Raw genomic sequence first — 19512 nt, 5'->3', positions numbered from 1 at the left:
CTGCTCTGCGAAGCCCCCCCTCCGGCGCCCACAGTCGGGGGGACTACTGTCACCTCACTATTTCCTCCCAGGAGGCGAAGCTGAGGCACCTCCCACAGCAAGTGCTCACAGTAACTTGGGATGAGAGGCGCTGAGCGTCGCCGCTGTCAGGCTTCCGCATGGAGCCACAGGGAGGTGGCCCGTGCAGGGGCCGGGCCCGGTATCGAGCCAGGGACAGGGGCTCAGAGCTGCTCTCCCACATCGAGGACAGCACGTCACTTAGCAGGACGGGAAGACTGCACAGCAGGTGCTACGTGAGGCCCTCCCTGCCCCTGTGAAGGGAACGTGAGGGCCTACAAGTCGCCCACACTGTCCTCGCCAGCCTGTGGGGCGTGACCTCGTGTTGACCAACGCTATGCCTGGACATGAGCTGAGCCCGCAGGAAGCAATGCCCTTCCCGCTGCCCAGTGCCACAGTGGCCGGGGGTGGAGGGAGAAAGGGTGGGCATGGTCCCAGAGGGCCCAGGAGACAGGGCGCAGGGCTGCGCGGCCAGAACTTACAGGGATGTGAGGTAGGGGCACCCGCCCGTTGACCTGGACGCTCTCTTGCATCTCCCGGCGGTGCTGCTTACGGGTCCTGTACGGCGGGACTCCATCCCTGTCCGGAGGAGAGAGAGCCCGGCGTGAGTGCAAGACAAACAGCTCAGGGAAGTGCAGCTGGCGAGGCCTGCTCTCCACGGCCGGAGAGCTAACAAGGGTTTCTCCGTTTTCTACAGCAGTGGACAAGGGGCACCTCGGTGGCTCAGTAGGATGAGCGTCATTTCATTTTATTCTTCATTTCAGCTCAAGTCATGATCCCGGAGTCGCGGGATCGAGCCCCTGTCGGGTCCCACACTGAGCATAGAGCCTGCTTAAGATTCTCGCTCTCTCCCTCTGCCCCTCCCCCACTTGTGTTCTCTCTCAAAACTTGAAGGGGAAGGGGCGCCTGGGTGGCTCCGTCGGTTAAGCATCTGACTTCGGCTCAGGTCACAATCTCGCGGTTTGTGAGTTTGAGCCCCGCGTCGGGTTCTGTGCTGACAGCTCAGAGCCTGGAGCCTGCTTCAGATTCTGTGTCTCCCTCTCTCTCTGCCCCTCCCCTGCTTATGCTCTGTCTCTCTCTGTCTCAAAAATAAATAAAAACATAAAAAGAAAAATAAAATAAAATTGGGGGGGAAGAAAAGCAGGAAAGGAATATGTGACAGAGACCGTATGTGGCCACAAAGCCTGAAACATTCACTGACCTGTCACTGAACGCCCAGGTGCCTGTCTGGCAGGGGTGCTGTAAACAGACCAAAACATGGACAGCCAAGACAATTTAGATCCCACTGGAACAGATCTCCCAGGTTCTATGTTACCTACTGTCTTCCAAGGTAGACTGGAAAGGCAGCGTTCTCTCTCTGAGGGTACGCAAATTAGCTTCCTTGACGTAAGTTTTAGTTATAAACCCTCTTGAAGATTGTAATAAACGTATGAATCAAATCACATGTTGTCTGTGCATGACTGAATGTACCTACTCAAGACACATGCCAGCTCTAACACCTCACCCACTGCACGGACCCGATCCCTCCCGCTCTCCAGTCCTCTCCGCACTTTAAATCTACGCTAAGAAGCACAGTGGCCAACAGGAGCCACTGTGACGTGACGACGCCCGCCAGAGCAGGATGCCTAGAGAGAGTGGCTCCTCTGGGTCCCCACCTCCTCCTCACTGAAGAACTCCTGAGCGGGTTCCCAGCTCTGACAGCTGGAAGGGAGGGGTCTGTAAACCATCTGGCTGTTGAAAGACCTCGGCCTCCCTGGCCTCCAGTGGGTGAAGATCTGCGTCCCCTGGCCTCCTTCCCAAGCACGGCCCAGGGAAGGGGGTGTGGGGGGACAGGGCTGGGGCGCTCTCAGAGCAGTGCTCCTACTTGCCAGCAGGATCCACACGTGCACACAATTCTGATCTCATTTCTTAACTGCTGGGCCCCCGGCTCGGCGGCTTTGCTTACAGGCAGGGATGCAACATTCTCCTCTTAAAATCATATTCCTGAGAGCCCTGGTCTGGGTGGAAAGGGTAGACTTTGGCTGAATGAGGCAGAATGAGGCTGGGACAGCCCACCTCTCCTGTCACTGCCTCGGTGTCCCGGCTATCAGGGCACCAGCTGGGTGTGCAGTGTGACTGGCTCAGCACTCCAGCAGGGGCACCTCAGGGGACAGCTGTCAAGCAGCAGGCAAGTCAAACGCATTAAAAGATGTCGTCATCTGCCCGGAGGGTTTTGCCCAGGTGTCCCCGAGCCACCAACTTGTTTCTCATACGCTTTGACCGGGCACTGGTTAAAGGTCCCACATGCCTCCGGATGAGGCACTGTCCTTGGACACCCACGTCCAAAGTCTAGTGAGCCATGCGACCGTTTTTACTGTGTGGTTGACGTGCCGAGGGCAGCTGTGCCCAGGAGAAATAATGCAGAAGAAACGCACCATGCTACTTTTTGCCTCTGACGTATATTCAAATACATTCTAAATTTACTCCTACGTTTTTTTGAAAAAATTAAAAAAAAAGCACACATTTATTTATTTATTATTATTATGTTTGTTTGTTTTTTTTTTACTTGAGAGAAAGAGGGAGAGCACACACACACAGGGGAGGGAGCAGAAGGAAAGAGGGGAAAATGTTTTTAATGTTTATTTTTTGAGATAGAGGGAGAGAGGGAGAGAGGGAGACAGGGAGAGAGGGAGACAGGGAGACAGGGAGACAGGGAGACAGGGAGAGAGGGAGTGCACACAAGTAGGGGAGGGGCAGGGAGACAGGGGGCCACAGGATCCCAAGCGGGTTCTGTGCTGTCAGCACAGGGCCTAACACGGGCTTCAAACTCATGAACCATGAGATCATGACCTGAGCCAATGTCGGACGCTTAGCCAATAGCCACCCAGGCGCCCCTACTATTCCTATGTTTCTCAGTCTTAGAGTAAGCCAACATGAACAGAACATCAGGAAAAAAATACTTTAAAAACTTTAGATCTTCCCTTCAGCAAACATATGTCCTTTTCTTAGAGTGAATTAACAGACTTTATGAGAAAAATGTACTGGCAAATGAATCTTCATCGTAGTAACCAATTTCTGGGAGGAGAAAACCAAACAGCACGAGGGCACGATCCCGAGCCATCAGCTGCGAGTGGGGGTCACAGTGGGCACTGCTAAAAGCACAGTCATTTCAAGTAAGAAACTGCTAAAAACACGTCAACATTTTATCTTAAAGATGTGATGCAAAGGGGGTGGCTGAGGGGCTCAGTCGGTTGAGCCTCCTTGGGATTCTCTTTTTCCCTCTCTCCGCCCCTCCCCTGCTTGCTCTCTCTCTCTCTCTCTAAAAATAAACTAAAAAAAGGGGGGGGGCACCTGGGTGGTTCAGTCGGTTGGGCATCCGACTTTGGCTCAGGTCACGATCTTGTGATTTGTGAGTTCAAGCCCTGCGTCAGGCTCTGTGCTGACAGTTCAGAGCCTGGAGCCTGCTTCAGATTCTGTGTCTCCCCCTCTCTCTGCCCCTCCCATGCTCTTTTCTGTCTCTCTCTAATAAATAAACGTTAAAAAAAAAAGAAAGATGTGACACAAAGAAGGATGAAATAGTCAATATACACACACAAGTTGAACCCAAAGGGACAGACCCATCTTGTGACGTCACCACCATGTGGCCACCAAAGAGGAAAAGAGAAAGGGGCCCCGGATGCGTGGCGACACAGGGTAGCCTGCAGAAGTGGCGAGTGCACACCACAGGCAGGGGCGTAGGCAAAGGGGAGGCAGCAAGTATGAAAACGGCACAGAAAGTGGGACCACAAATTTAAAAAAGGGTTTAGTAACCCTTTTTTTCTTTCTTATTTAACCCTACCTGATTTTCCAAAATGTTTCCCGTGAAGAAACAAGCTGGCTGGAGAAGAAATCCCCCAGCGACCGGTTGACAGTTGCTGCCCCCCCCCCCCCTGCTGGTGGTCCTGGCCCACACCCCTGCAGCCTCTGTGCAGGGAGGGTGCCCTGCAGCTTCTGTGCGGGGAGGGTGCCCGCGGTTCGGCCCTCAGCCCCTGGCCCTGGCCGGGGACTTGCCATCAGTGGTGGTCAGATGGCGAATGGCACACAGTCTTAGAGCTGGGTACGTCTGATGTTCATGGGTGGCCAAGACCCCACATGACGTTGATAGGCTGGTTGGGCAATGCCCTGATATAACAACAGGGTGTTTTACACCACTCTTTGGGTGGTCCCAAAAAGCCACCTACCAAAGCAAAGGAAGAGTGTTGGAAAATAAGTACTTTCTCACAAAGGGAGGGCTTCCCTGGGGAGGACGATGGGAGAATACGGTCCACTGTCACCACCGAGGGCCGCTAAGGCTCAAGGTGGTTCTTGACGGTCACTGAGGCCTCAGAGATGTGTTGCAGCCCCAGTAGCTGTCCCTGAATCGACCAGGCAGTGGGGCTGGCCCGGAACCAGCTGTAACGACTCCCCTCCGGCTCCTGTCTTCCCATCCCCTATGCCAAGTAGGTGACAGGGAGTAGATTTTGAACAGTGACAAGTACGGAGAGGCACCCCTGCCCAGGAAGCAGCCCTGCCAGAGGAGGCCCGCACCCCCACCGCCCACCCTGCTTGGCCACCTGTCTGTAAAGCGAACCCCAGACCGAATGCCGAAGACAAAACTGAACCACGGCATGAGAGGCGGGCAGCTCTGGAATCTGCTTCCTTAGTTTCTTCTCTTTCAAAGGTCCCAGCAGCCTTGGCCTGGGGAGAAGCAGTGGCTGCAGCCCCGGGGACCATCAAGGACACGTCCCGCAGCGCGGACTGTCCGTGCAGCAGCGGGGGGCCTGCCGGGGTTCGCCCAAGAAGGGGGGACTCACACGCTGCTGTCGGTGAGGGACAGGCTGTCGGCATCACTGGATAGGCTCTGCTGCTCACTGTCGTTGGCACTGGTGGCCGGGGCGAGGGCGTAGCCGGAGCTGACGTAGTAGGGGTTGGCAGGCTCCCGCCAGGACCCGCACCTGTGAACAGGGAGCAAAGGTCAGCAGCAGCCCAAGGACACGTGCGCAATCACCCACATCCACGGGCGAGTATCCGTGCAGATACCGATTTATGAACCGCACATGTAAAGAATCCAGAAAACACAGCACAAGGAGCCGGTGCCTCTGTCCTGCCTCCGGCCCCTCTGCTCTTCCCAGAGGGATCGGTTAAGCCCCGGCATCTTCCGGATCTTCGGCGTGCATTTAGGCAGACGTGTAAGTGCGCACACACTTGTCACCTTGGTTTGCACTTTTATGCACGTCACTACAAACGGGACGTGTGCCATTCTGCTCTCGGGTCTTCTAAAGAACGCTGCTGGCAGGCTTACTTGCCGCACAGCGGGGCGCACCTCCACCACCAGCAGCAGCGACACCGGTGCCCCTACCCCCGCTGCTTCTCCCCAGAGTCTGAGGCCACAGGAGGCCACGACCCCTTCAAGGAGCCAGCCGGGACTCTGGCGCACGAGTGTGACAAGGCTCACGGGACGCAGGCGGGAGCCGGGGGTGAAGGTACACGTGCGTCTACGGAGGCTGCAAGCTGCCCGCCGGGTGCGGCGAAACCAGGAGTTAGACGCTCGATGGACCGAGCTCCCGGGCACCCTCGGGGCCGGTCGCACCGCAATGACTTCTGGGGGCAATGACTTCTGGGGGCCGTGCTGTTCTCCCGTCAAGGTACCCCACCCCCACGCCCCGCCAGGCACCTCCTCCTCCCAGACTGCCCTCCGGTAGCGACAAGGGGCTCAGGGAAAGCGAAGACGTTCTGTGATGGCTGCCGGGATATGGGGGCCTCGCATGACCCGCCCGACTGCCGCCCCGTCGGGAGCCCCGGCCTCACTCTGTCGAGCGCACCACGACCCACAGTGCCCAGCGTGCGCCAAGCGCGGGGACCTGGGGCGCATCACGGCGGCCCTCAGACTCCAGTGTCCTCAGTGCAGAGAGGGAGAGGAGACCGTCTCTACGGGGATGGAACCCCTGTGGACAACCATCGCGTCACCGGGCCCGATTCGTGCCACGCACAGCCTCAGAAAAAGGTGCCCTAACGACACTGGGGACCAGGCCCCTCGGTACCCTGAACACCCATCACGCAGGACGTGCAGGGCCAGGCAACACGGCCAGAAGAGAGGCCCGACCGAAGGGGGACCAACTCCCCGGGGGGCCTTGGCATCCGGTCTCAGGAGAGGTGGCACCTGAGGCCACGAAAATGAGAAAAGTGCCAGCCAGGTGGTCCTCCTATTCTGGCCAATGAGGCCACAGCACCGGATGGAGACACAGCCACCGAAGTTCCGCGCTGGCTCAGGAAACATGTGCTCCACGTCCGTCTCCAGAAAGGAGTAGGTCACCGTCCAACACCACGCAGTTTCTCTGACCCACCCACCCACAGCCGCCAAAGCCTCTGGGGAGGCCACTAACAGGTTCCAGCCAGCTGGGGGCAGGGGCAGGGCCCAAAGGCTCCTAGTACACAACATGCCCCGTCCAAGGGCTCATAGGAAGGGATGGGGACGAGGACAGAGACACCAATGCCTGTCCCTGGTCTTGTGCCTGTGTACATTTCCTCATCTAGATCATTCCTACCGTGAAGCAGACAGAATGATGGGAGCTTGCCACATCAAAACTCTTTAAGAATCATACAATTTCAGGGGCGCCTGGGTGGCTCAGTCGGTTGAGCGTCCGACTTCAGCTCAGGTCACGATCTCACGGTCCGTGAGTTCGAGCCCCATGTCAGGCTGTGGGCTGATGGCTCAGAGCCTGGAGCCTGCTTCCGATTCTGTGTCTTCCTCTCTCTCTGCCCCTCCCCCGTTCATGCTCTGTCTCTCTCTGCCTTTCAAAAATAAATAAATGTTAAAAAAAAAATTTAAAAAAAAATCATACAATTTCATTTTTATTACTTTAAACAATTTTTGTAAAAAGTAGGCTCTACACCCAACATGGGGCTCAAACTCATGACCTGGAGATCAAGTGCAACGACGGAGCCAGCCAGCCGTCCCACCATAAAACATTATTTTTAAATGACACTGTTATTCCTCTTCTATACTTAAAAACATAAAACCACCAATATCATCACCATAATAACCACAGCACTGGAATCCAGATCGCAGGCTAAGTGCTAAACTGTTTTTTCAGTTTCCCCATTACGAGTAAGCAATATTAAACTTTGGTTACTTTCTGTAAACACTCATTTGGTCAAACGAGAAAAAAAACTCCAACTTAAAGAGGAAAAGGCATCCCGGCTTGGAAGCCCAAGCCCGCAGAGCACGCGCTCCACCCGTGCACCTGCTCACCTCTGCCCTCCCCCTATGCAAGAACCCCATCCAGCAGGACATAGCCTTCGACTCCGATGTGTCCAAGACTGTGTGTCTTACGCCTCAGACAGGTCCCCAGCCGTGCCTCCCACATGTATAAAAAAGTCCATCTTGGGGTGCCTGGGTGGCTCAGTCGGTTGAGCATCTGACTTCGGCTTGGGTCATGATCTCACAGTTCGTGAGTTGGAGCCCCGCATCGGGCTCTGTGCTGACAGCTCGGAGTCTGGAGCCGGCTTCAGATTCTTTGTGTGTGTGTGTGTGTCTCTCTCTCTCTCTCTCTCTCTCTCTCTGCCCCTCCCCCACTTGTGCTCTCTGTGTCTCAAAAATAAATAAATGTAAAAAAAAAAAATTCAACAAAAAAAGTCCATCTTTAGGTGAAAAGCAAGAACAACATGGTTTAATTTTCCACAGCCTGCAGCACAGAGCCAAGCCCACTACGTACATGAGCTCTGAGTCCAGATGACAAAGGGAAGAGAGAAGAAAGAGCCACACCAGACAGAACAGAAGAGGAAGGGGTGCCTGGGGGGCTCAGTCAGTTGAGCGTCCGACTTTAGCTCAGGTCATGATCTCACGGTTCCTGAGTTTGAGCCCAACGTCGGGGTCTGCACGGACAGCTCTGAGCCTGCTTAAGATTCTCTCTCTCTCTCTCTCTCTCTCTCTCTCTCTCTCTCTCTGCCCCTCACCCGCTCATTCTTTCAAAATATATAAATAAATTTTTTAAAATAATAAAAAAGAAGGGAGGAAGAGCTATCGGTTATCTTTTCCCTTTTTAAACTTGTAGACAATAAAGCTGGCTCTCGGAATCAAGACCGTTAGTGCCCTGGGCCTTCGCTGCAGGCTGACACCACAGAAAGTTCTGGCCAATGACCTGCGAGAGGAAATGTCATGTGGTGGAGCCCATGTCTCTACAAGACAGCCAGAAATGGAGACAGGGAGAGTGTGCGTGTGCTCACACACATGCACACACACACACGGGCACAGCAAACGTAGCCAACCTCCCAGGTGCTGCGGCCAGAGAAAATGCCCACTGCTCTGTCCCTTTCGATGTTCTCAGAATAAAACCTGGACGGGCCCACATATGCCCAACCGGGAACATCCTGCCTCTGTGCTGCCTTTTCTCCTGGGATGCCGTTTGCAGGACTTGGGTTTTCCATCTTTTCATGTTTAACTTATTCTACTTTCGTGTGTCTGCTGGGAAAGCTAGCCTTGTTAAGATCCAGCTGGACAATCTTTCTTCCAATCAAACAATTTGGTCCTGCTGCATCTGGTGTGACTACTAAGGGAACAGGGGTTGTCCACCACCTCGTTATCTGCTGTCTGTCCTTCTATTCCGTGTTTTTTGCTTCTTTCTTGCCTTCTTCTGGCTGTTTATTTTCCATCTCCTCTCTCTAATAAAGTAACCCTTCAGTCAGTAGTTCCTGTAAAGATCACAACACAATCCCAGGATCATGGCATCAAGCCCCGGGCCTGGACCAGAGATCCGTCCCCCGGGGACACCGGGAAATGTGGCCCGCTCCACGGAAGGCCAGGGGCCTTCCCAGGCTGGCTGCCGGCAGCCTCTCCCACTCCCAGCGCTCAGGCCAGGCGCACACCAACCCCTCGCCCATAAGGCCTTGCTCCCTGCACTGAGCCCAGACGTGCCCCCGGAACAGGGGCAGAGGCGGTTCAACACCGACATGACGCGGCCTGCCGACCCAGAAGACAAGCTCAGATGTGTTTCACTGTCCGGTTATGGACCGTAGAGTGTTTTTCTCCCTCCTGCCTCCTTTAACCTGGACCCTCATCCTTACCAACACGACGTTCTCAAGAGTCCAGGCAGTTACCCTACACAACGGTTCACTATTTCCTTGTGGTGACACTCACTGGGCACTCTTGGGCAGGAATGTCACAGAAGTGATGCTGAATCACATCAAGAACACCAGGTGGGTTCGTCCCAGTACTGGTAGCAAACCAAGTGCCAGCCAATTTTTTCCACTTCATTATTTTTCTTTTGTTATCAAATAGGCAATTGCGGAGAGATACTGAGATACATACGAATTGTTACCACCCGGTGATTTTCCGACCCCTTCATTTGACCGCACACCCACAGCTGGCTGGTGTTCTACCGTAAGGAAGATGTTCTCTCCATCTGCATTTATTTACATCCGTGTGGACCTCAGATGGCTTCATCCAATGGATTACAACCCATTCATTTCTTTTCTGCTCATACTCGGCACAGCCCTGTCGGCCTAGGAACGCGCCCGCGCTCTCTGGCACTCCCTGCCCCAGCACTGAGATTTTCACCAAGAAGGTGTCTGTTAACTGTGTTATCTGGATTCCCGTGGTTTTCTTTCTTTCTTTTTAATGCTTATTTTTGAGAGAAAGGGAGAAAGAGAGAGGGAGACACAGAATCCAAAGCAGGCTCCAGGCTTGGAGCTGTCAGCACAGAGCCCGATGCGGGGCTCAGGGACCCTGAGATCGTGATGTGAGCCAAAGTCAGATGCCTAACCGACTGAGCCCCCCAGATGTCCCCTCCGTCTCTTTTTATCATCCCATTGCCGTATATCCCTGAGCATGTGGTTATTTTTCATTCAGTATCTGGTTATTTTGGACAGAGCGCCAGACACTGTGCGGGAAAACCCTTCCACCGCGGCAGCCTGGGATGACGCATCCTTCTCTAGAGCACATACGTGTGACAGGGCATGTGGCACCAGGGTCCCCAGCCACCTTAATCCAGCGTCAGGAACTGAGAGATGCTGGGTGAGGCTGCAGACCGGGGAGGCGGGAGGGCTCGCGTCCTGCAAGCGTGTCCCTCCTCGAGGGCAGGGCACCTCCCTCCTAGGCAGGCCCCAGCCGGCCGGGGCCCAAGAGCCATACTGCCAGGCTCGCCCACCTGGGCTCCCTCCTCCCTGAACGGGGCTGCACGCCTTGCTGCTTGGGTAGCTCTGCAAAGCCTTCAGCCAGATTAAAGACAGAAGAACAGGGCGCCCGGGGGGCCCGGTCGGTTGGGCGCCCGACTTCGGCTCAGGTCATGATCTCGCGGTCCGTGAGTTCGAGCCCCGCGTCGGGCTCTGTGCTGACAGCTCAGAGCCTGGAGCCTGCCTCGGATTCTGTGTCTCCCTCTCTCTCTGCCCCTCCTGTTCATGCTCTGTCTCTCTCTGTCTCAAAAATAAACAAATCTTAAAAAAAAAATTTTTTTTAATAAATAAATAAAGACAGAAGAACAAAACCAGGTCTCAACATTTCTAGTTATGCTCAGTAGGATGTCTGCCGTGAACGGCCTAACTTCTCCGCGTAGGGAGACCTCTCATCTCCTAGAAATCCTGTGACGAAGGATGTCCCCTAACTAGCACTCTACCCAGGCGAAACGTGAAATGGAGATTAGGCCTGTCCCCCTGCCCGACTGCCCGGAGCGTAAACGTGCGCCCTCGCCCCACAGGGAAACTCCCGTCGACCTCAAACGCCCCGAGGAAGAGGCTTGTGATTTTTACTCGGAAGTGCAGGTGCACACTGCATTCTGCTTCACGTGACGTGCCCGTCCGTGAAGACACAAAGGTAACGCCCTGAGTGATTTAGCAGTGAGTCCGCTCAGCGCTCCAGAGGAGCGCTCGGGTGTCTGTCCGGCCACAGCTCTGCCGGCTCAGGTGGGGAGGCAAGACCGCCACGCTCCTGTGACCAGCTGGCCCCTGTGCCTCCTGTGTCCACGCTGGTCTGCAGGGACTGTCGGGGGCCAGACACGCACACCCCACACGGCCCTTCCTAGCGAGCCAGGCGGTCTCTGGTCAGCTGCTGAGGTGACAGATGGGTCTCCCAGCTAATGAGTCAAGGAGGCCACACGGGCTCGCTCTCTCCTCTGTTTATTTTCTTCATCTGAAATGACGCTAATTCTTGTTACGGCCCCTGCTCCGACCCCCCATCCACGCTGGCTCACTGGCTGTGTGCTCGGCAGCGGCCGGCACAGAGACAATAAACAAGCCCTCGGTACCGACCGCGGGTACCAAGCACCATGCCACCCACTTCCTGACCCCGGTCAGCGTGGCGTCTATGTCTCAACCTGAAAGCCCTCTGTTCGGTGCCACCTGCCGGGCTTGGCCAAGCCCTGCCCCTAGCAGAGTCACTGCTGTGTCCAGACCTGTCCCTTTGCCGAATACCTACACCCTACCAGCTCAAGCAATTCTAGACTGCGCGCACAGGTCAATCAGTAGAGGAGTTCTACCGCCACAGAGATCAGAGCAGAGGTCCTCCCTGAGCAGACGGTGAAGTGGGCTGGTGCCCCGGCCTTCTCCTTCTGGGCAATCCTAGGGCCTCAAGGCAGTGTGGCAGCATTGACTTGTGCGCCCCCAGCTGGCAGGCAATTGCTGCAGCACAGAATTTAATTCCCTGTGGGTGTATCCTTAAGCCCAAGACATGAGTGTCGTGACCTATACGTTTATTAGTTCTTACTGACCCGCGCTGACCACTTCAGCATTTCAGGTGTCCGCTGGGGGCCTTTCAGTCGGCGCGCAGTATCCTCCGGCATCGTGCACAGATCCCTCGTGACCGTGGCCATCTTTCACTCCCAAGTGTGAGACCAACCACCGCTCCTCGAAGGTCTTTTCTTCCTCCGCGGCTGGCGTTCTCCGACGTCACTGCGCGCCCTCGACGTGAAGACTGATCCATCCTTCTTCTTCCCTGCCGCCTTGTGGATCATTTCTTCCGGCTCACCCTCTTCTAAATGACTCATCTGCTAAATCTGTCCATGGGACTTTTATTACGGCTGTTGTCGATCTTAATTTCTTAAATCGTCCGCTGTGGTGGATACTAGCTTCGTGTGCTACTTAAATTTAATCAAAATTATATACGTTGAAAGTGCGCCTCCTCCTGGGTGGCGCAGTCGGTTAAGCGTCCGACTTCAGCCAGGCCACGATCTCGCGGTCCGTGAGTTCGAGCCCCGCGTCGGGCTCTGGGCTGATGGCTCAGAGCCTGGAGCCTGTTTCCGATTCTGTGTCTCCCTCTCTCTCTGCCCCTCCCCCGTTCATGCTCTGTCTCTCTCTGTCCCAAAAATAAATAAACGTTGAAAAAAAAAAAAAAAAAAGTGCGCCTCCTCAGGCACACTGGCCACATTACGGGTGCTCCTGCACGGTGCGCCCAGGGCCGGTGAGCCGGGCGGCCGGCGAGGGACCGCTCCACCCTCACAAGGCACCGGCCCACAAGATCTAATTGGCTGCTTCAAAGTTTCTGCATCACTGCTTCCTGTCCCCTGGAGAACCTGTCGGGTAAACTGTGATCTCCTGGACTTGAGAGCGCTTACATTTTACAGGCTGTCTGAGACCCCCTGTCCGGAGCCTTCCCGAGGGTCACTCTGGCCTCTGCTTCCGGTGGCTCACCCTCTGCGTATCTGCTCACCTGTCGCTGCGGACTGGCTGTTTTGTTACAAAGTTTTCTGCAGGAGTCGCTATGGGCTAGGATAACGTGCCTTCTGCCAGAAGCCAGACTCGCCTGCACCCAGTTTGAGGCCCGTGCTCCTGGGGTGACTGTGGCTTTGAGTCCATGCTTCTGGGCCGCCCAGCCCAGTCCAGAAGCATCCCCGGTCTGAGGCTGGGGTCTGTGCCACCCAGCCCTGTGAGGTGACGAAGGAAACTCCCAAATGTCCCCAAATTTGACCTCAGGGTCAAAGATCCTCCCTGATACTTTGCTTGTTGGATTTTCCTCTATATGTTTAGTCTGATCAGTTCTGGAACACATTGTTTTTTTTTTTAACGTTTATTTACTTTTGAGAGGGAGAGACAGACAGAGTGCAGGATGGGGAGACAGAGAATCCGAAGCAGGCTCCAGGCTCCGAGCCGTCAGCACAGAGCCCGACACGGGGCTCGAACTCACCGACCACGAGGTCATGACCTGAGTTGAAGTGGGTCACCCAACCAACTGAGCCACCCAGGCGCCCCTACCACACATTTTTAATGTTTATTCATTTTGAGAAAAAGAGTGAAGGGAAGGGGCAGAGAGACAGGGAGACAGAGGATCCCAAGCAGGCTCTGCGCTGTCAGCACGCAACCTGATTCTGGGCTCGGACCCACGACCTCGGGATCACGACCTGAGCCAGTATCGAGACAGACGCCTAACTGACCGAGCCACCCAGACGCCCCGAACACATTTTTTATCCTAGGAAATGTCGACCTTGTAGACAAGTAGACGGAACAGTGTATGAACCCAAGGCTCACCTCCACAGTGACCGCTTCACGGCCAGCCTGTCTCCCCTGGCCCTTGCACACCTTGCTCAGCCCTGTCGCCCCTGGGGGTGCAGAGCCCGGCCACGCGCATGCCCTCGACTGCTGTAGCCATTTCAACAGAAGGGAGGTCAGGAGACCTGGCCCCGGCTGGAAGCACGAAGTCCTGTGGTTGTGCGGGCGGGAAGCAGGGGCCACGCACACCTTCTCTCGGGTGTCTTCCCTCATACTCCGCAAGGTGTAAGGAAAGCCAGAAGACCTCATCATTGTGTGAACAGCGGCCAACGCCGGCTTCCTCCCCTGCGTGGCCTGCTCACACACAGCCGCCCGCGTGAGGGCAGCTACAGCCTGGAGCTGGGGCCCAGACAGCGCTGTGCTCTGCCCTCTCCATTTGCAGCAGGACCTTCCCCGCTCACCCGCTGCTAGTCCTGTGGCCGGGCCTGGTTTCCTCACCTGCAAACCAGAGACAAAACACACGGCAGGCCTCACAGGCCCACACACACGGGTGGTGGGAGCAAGTTGGGGCCTCACCCCCGCAGACCAGAGTGCTCCTGGGAAAACGCCCGGAGAGAAGTGGGGATTTGGTTTCTGTTTCCGTGCTCTTTGTTTTCGGGGGTTTTTGTTTGTTCCTGTGTTTCTAAAAATTCTGCGGAAAACTGAACAGTGACAGAACTTCTGGGAAGGAACAGTAATAATGGAACAAGTGGAAAGAGGAGAAGGTGGCAGGCTTTGGCGCCCTGCTTCTGCCCCAGAGCTTTCCTTCGTAACACAAGTGTACGGTCAAAAATATGAAAGGTTAAGAACATAAGAAGATGTACTCCCTACATAAACAGGTAAGTTCATCATCCCCATTGCAGAGACGAGGAACTGAGACTAAGGGAAGTTAAATACCTCAGGTGCCGAGGCCCGTGAGACACTGAAGAAACGCAGGAAGCGGGGGGTGGGGTGGGGTGGGGTGGGGGGGTCAGAAAGTTAGAAGGCAAAGCCCAGGCCAGGCCCTCCCACCAGGGACCACACTGGGGGCTTCACTTTTTATTCTGAGCGCAATGGGCCTCACCAAAGAGTTTGGAGACGTGGCTTCTTATATGGAAGTGAGAGCAGGGGACAGAGTGAGGTGGGGTGGCCTGGCCTGGAAGGCGTGAGAGGCCGGAGACCCGGCAGCCAACAGCGGGCAGGTGGGGACTGGAGTCAGGGAAAGTACTCACACTTGAAAACGGTCGTCTCTTTATTGAACGGAAAAGCCTTCTGACAGGCAGGAAGGGCCAAGGAGGAGGCCTGGTGTCAGCTTGTCTGCCTCGCTCTGACAGAGCCTGCCCCCCCGCCCCCCCCTCCCTGTGTGCGTCTCCCCTGTCCTCGCGTGAGGGTCAAGCCCTGACCCAGAGCGCTGCCTGGCTGTGCCCCTCAATGAGGCCTGGAGTCGAGGCCACTCGCTGACCTCGGTGAGGCCACCACGCTGAAACGGCCAGCATCCCAGGACTCGCCGTCTGTGCCTGCACTCAGGTGGCTCACAGACGACACGGGCAGCCGGGGCGCAGACGGCTCCTTGGGCCGCCGACCTGGGACAATGTCTTGACACCCTGTTCACCCGCTCCGGGGTGACCTGAGCCGCCTCCCGCCTGCAGCATCCCTGACTGAAGTGTGAGGATGTGACCCGCCGAGAGAGCCTGACGGGGCTCGTTCCCACGCCAGCACGCTGCGCCGGGACGGCCTTCGGGGCCGCGATGCGGGACGCTCACCATGGCCGTGAGCCCCACGAGCAGGCAGATGCTGCTGGCATGTGTGGACACTCTGTCCCTGCTCCAAGCTCCCTCTGCCCTCTCTCAGTGTCACTCGCTGGTCCCAAACACTCTCAGCTTCCCCGGTGACCTTCTATTAAGAATTCATGAGAACAGTCTCCACCCTGAAAAATACTTGGCAAACTGTTGTCCACCTGCTGTCAGCGAACTGCAGAGGTGTGTGCGCTCAGTTAAGGGGACTCACAGGCCACATCCGCTGGTTTTAAGCTTGCTTTATCTATTAATCTATCTAACATCTAGCATCTAGCATCTATCAAAAGTAAGTTCAAGGCCCAACGTGGGGCTCAAACTCATGACCTCAACTTCAAGAGTCGCTGCTCCACTAAGCCAGCCAAACGCCCCCATCAGCTAATTTTAATGAAAGTTCAGCACAAATGAACAAATGCCTAAAATGATTCCCGCAAAGTAAGAACACACCAGGGAGCTCAGTCAGTGGAACGTGTGGCTCTTGATCTTGGGGTTGTGATTTCAAGTCCCATGTTGGGCCGAGAGCTTAACTTAGAAAGTAAGTGAAGGGCATCTGTGTGGCTCAGTCAGTTAAGCGTCCGACTTCAGTTCAGGTCATGATCTCACCACTCGTGAGTTTGAGCCCCACGTCAGGCTCTGTGTTGACAGATCAAAGCCTGGAGCCTGCTCCGGATTCTGTGTCTCCTTCTCTCTCTGTCCATCCCCCACTTGATTTCTCTCTCTCTCTCTCTCTCAAAAATAAATAATTTTTTTAAAAAAGCGAATAAAAATAAAATAGAAATTGAGAAATAGGTCAAGCTTCAAGCCATTCCACAATAGCCCTTAAACACACACCCATAAATTCAAGAGGTTTTCGGCCTTTAAAACCACATGCCTGGAAATCAGGCCTTTCTCATCAAATACTTGAAGAGAATACTGTTAAGTTCACTTAAGGATATAAAAATCAATGGCAAAAAAACTTAACAGCAAAAAGCCAGAAAATTAATGGCCAGCCCACTCCCCCTGGGTGTGAGGGGGGCCTCTCAGTAGCCAGGGGGAGGTCTGCTCCCTGGGTATCGCTACAAGCAGTGTCCAGACCTTACCCTGCCCCTCCCCCTCCCCCTCTCTGCCTCCTGTCCCCAAGGTCCCCGCCCCCGCCCCATCCTCAGCAAGAAGCTGCTGCCTGCCACGCCACTTCAGTGGGCGGACATCGCTGCGGAGAAACAGCAGCCCATGCGCCCAGGACAGAGTGTCACTGGTTCCCTAAAGCACTCCCAGCCATTCTGGAGGCAGGTTGCCTTCCCCTGCTACTATTCTAAAACCTGGGCTCTGGAGTTAACAGTCAACTCTCCTAGAACGCTCACCTGTGAGCAAGCACTGGAAGACAGGTCAGGGATGAGATGCGGCCACCACGGCAGTTCCCAGGACACGTGAGCGCCCAGACCAGACGGTGAACACGGGCCTCCGGGAAGACCACGTGCCCACGTCCACGGGAGACGCCCCCTTTCCGATGAGCACCTGTGGAGGCAGCCCCGGCCCCTCACGCCTCTCTTGCGGCTTTTGCCTGAGCTCCGACGCAGGCCTCGGCCTGTCATCGCGACCCGAGCCCGCGACCTGAGCTCTGTCACGGGGCTAGGGGTGCCGGGGTGCTGGCGGCAGCAGGCCGCAGTCGGCCCGTGTGTGCCCCCCAGCCGGCCCCTTCCCAAGGCCTGTGAGCCCCTCGGCAGCCTCATCGCCCATCCCCAGACGTCTCTCCGTCCCAGGGGACCCCGGGACCTGTCAGGTCAGAGGGATGCGATCACAGAATTGCCGGCTGTGACATGTCAGCGTTCCGGCACCCAGAGAGCCGCGGCAAGGACAGGCGCCGTGGTCAGAACCCCACTGTCCGCAAGACACGGAAAACCCGCCTTCAAACAACACAGGCAGAAAGGGGTTTGGCACAGAAGGCAGGTGAGTGGGTCTGGAGAAAGCTGATGAGCCCACAGCCTGCCCCTTCCTGAGCACTGGCCTCAGACCAGTTCCTGCCCAAGCCTAGAGCCCGCACTCGACCTCAGTTCACAGACGGGCCTCAGCCACGTCCCCTGCCTCACAATCCCCCCACCCCCGGGGTCCAGGGAAAGGGCTCTGGCAGCAGATGGGCAGCGGACAGTCACGGGGCAGACAGGAAACCATGGACGCCACCAGTGCTGGCTTCCAGAAGGGCAAGCCAAGGGCTTTGGCGTGTGTTGTCCCGTACCCCAGAAGGCACACGGCCTTCATCACCTTGACGACAAGGGGGAACAGGCATAAACTGCCCTAACTCCATCAACACTGCGGAGCAGAGCCTGAGTGGACGGCCCACCCGTGGGGGGCCGAACCCACAATGCCCAGCACCCTCTGTACTAACCAGCAGCCTCCACAGGGTGGAGACTTCCAGGCAAGTGTCAGAGGTGGTGGTGTGGTGTCTTTTGGTGTTTAAATCTGTATTTTTTAGGGGCACCTGGGTGGCTCAGTCAGCTGAGCGTCCGACTCTTGATTTCGGTTCAGGTCATGATCCCACGGTTCGTGGGTACAAGCACCACATCAGGCTCTGCGCTAACGGTGGGGACCCTGCCTGAGATTCTCTCTCTCCTCTCTCTGACCCTCCACCACTCGCTCTCTCTGTCCAAATAAATAAATAAGCTTAAAAAATACACATATATATACACATATTAAACCTTTTTTTCTATTTAAACATAGTTGACACACCACGCTATAGTAACTTCACATGCACGACACTGTGACTCCACACGTCTACACGATATGCTGTGCTCATTACGAGAGTAGCTCCCATCTTCACCATGCACTGTGCCTTTGAACCCGGTGACACGTTCATCCCATAACTGCAAGCCTGGATCCCCTACTCGCCTTCACCCACTCGGCCTGTCCCAGCGGGTACTTCTTGGTCATATCCTGGCTCGGTGCACACACACACAGCCACGGCCCCAAGGATGCTGGTTCCATCGAGGGTACTTCCCGGGTGAGCCTCCCTGAGCCTCCTGGGGAAGAGGGTGGCGGTGTGGACACACGCACCAGGGGGAGGCTGGAAAGCAGCTAAGGAAAAAAGCCATCACCGGAAGGAGACGCAGGCACAAAGCGCTACTCAGCAGAAGGTCCTCTGGTGGACCTGCAGGGACCACGTGACCGTGGCTGGGTCATGACCAGCAGCTCCCAGACGGACTTGTCCACGGCAGCTTAATACAAACAACTGGAAACGACGTCAACACAAGTTTACACTGTGAGGTCATAGAACCACAAACCACACATTAGGTTATGAGATACATCAATTCACCTGATAGCTATTGTGAGAAGACAAGTAATAATTTACACCAGAAACAAAGCAACGCGTCAGTGTTACTCACTTCACCTCTGCAGAACCAAGGGGAGGGACGACCTGGCTGAGCCCTGACCCTGCCAGGGCAGACACCAATCTGCACCCTCGGAGTCAGCAGCCCACAGTCAGGGCAGGCGAGGACAGCAGGGGCACGCTACCGAGCAACCTCCTGCCAGAGGCCACAAGCAGCCTCCCGTGTCCCCGGCCCCTCCCTGGAGCCTGGTCCTCACCAAGACCCCAGTGACAGGGGCTGCGCACAGGAGCCCACGCCTGTCACAGTCCTGCGGAAGCAAACGGGTGGGCTCTGCCCAAGCCCTTCTACCTTCGGGTACTGCTGTCCCCCCGCGTGTGAAAGCCTCGTTCCCTTACGTGAAAGCACGTAACAGCCATACGAAGTGCGCCACACAATCCACTGCACGTAATTAAAGCACAGAACGTAATGGCTTCTGTGACGTGTCCACACCCATGAAACCATCAGCCCAACCAAGATCATAAAGGCACCTATCACCCTGAAGTTTCCTTGTGCCCCTCTGGAGCTCCTCTGTTCAGCCCCTCCACCCCCGTCGTCACCAGTGGGCACATCTGTGCCCCTCTGGAACTCCTCTGTCACTACTGGGCACATCTGTTCTGAGATCTGTGCAGGCTCTGCTCCCATCGGTAGTCTGTGGGTGACACTGCGTGGCACTGCGTGACACTGTGTGGGTGACACCCTCTGTGGGTGACACTGCGTGGCACAGAGGCCCCATGGCTTGTTTCTACACCCGCCTGGCAAGGGCCACCCTAGCTGTTCCCGCAGTGACACAGGTTCCTTCTGCCAAAGAGCAGCACCCTCCCCACTGCCTCAGTTTACCGAGGGGAGGGAGCGCGAGTCTAGAACCGCATCTGAGCAGGAGGCCACCAGCAGAC

General features: G+C 55.9%; 1 protein-coding gene across 4 annotated transcripts in view; it reads right to left on the bottom strand.

Annotated features, from left to right (window-relative positions):
* Positions 1–19512, bottom strand: part of AXIN1 (axin 1) — a 63430-nt gene that overhangs the window by 19571 nt on the left and 24347 nt on the right. For all 4 annotated transcript variants that reach the window (XM_047097892.1, XM_047097891.1, XM_047097893.1 and 1 more), the window contains 2 exons: positions 4869–5009; positions 540–636 (listed from right to left, as the gene is read on the bottom strand). In XM_047097892.1, coding sequence (XP_046953848.1) covers positions 540–636; positions 4869–5009 — 238 coding nt within the window. The remainder of the gene's footprint in view (positions 1–539; positions 637–4868; positions 5010–19512) is intronic.

Source organism: Lynx rufus, unplaced genomic scaffold (genome assembly GCF_022079265.1).
Source record: "Lynx rufus isolate CCGP_SWC_20201006 ecotype Redwood Valley unplaced genomic scaffold, mLynRuf1.p SCAF_43, whole genome shotgun sequence".
Taxonomy (NCBI): domain Eukaryota; kingdom Metazoa; phylum Chordata; class Mammalia; order Carnivora; family Felidae; genus Lynx; species Lynx rufus.
Note: the sequence above shows the minus strand (reverse complement) of the source record. Positions and strands in the feature narration are given on the sequence as shown.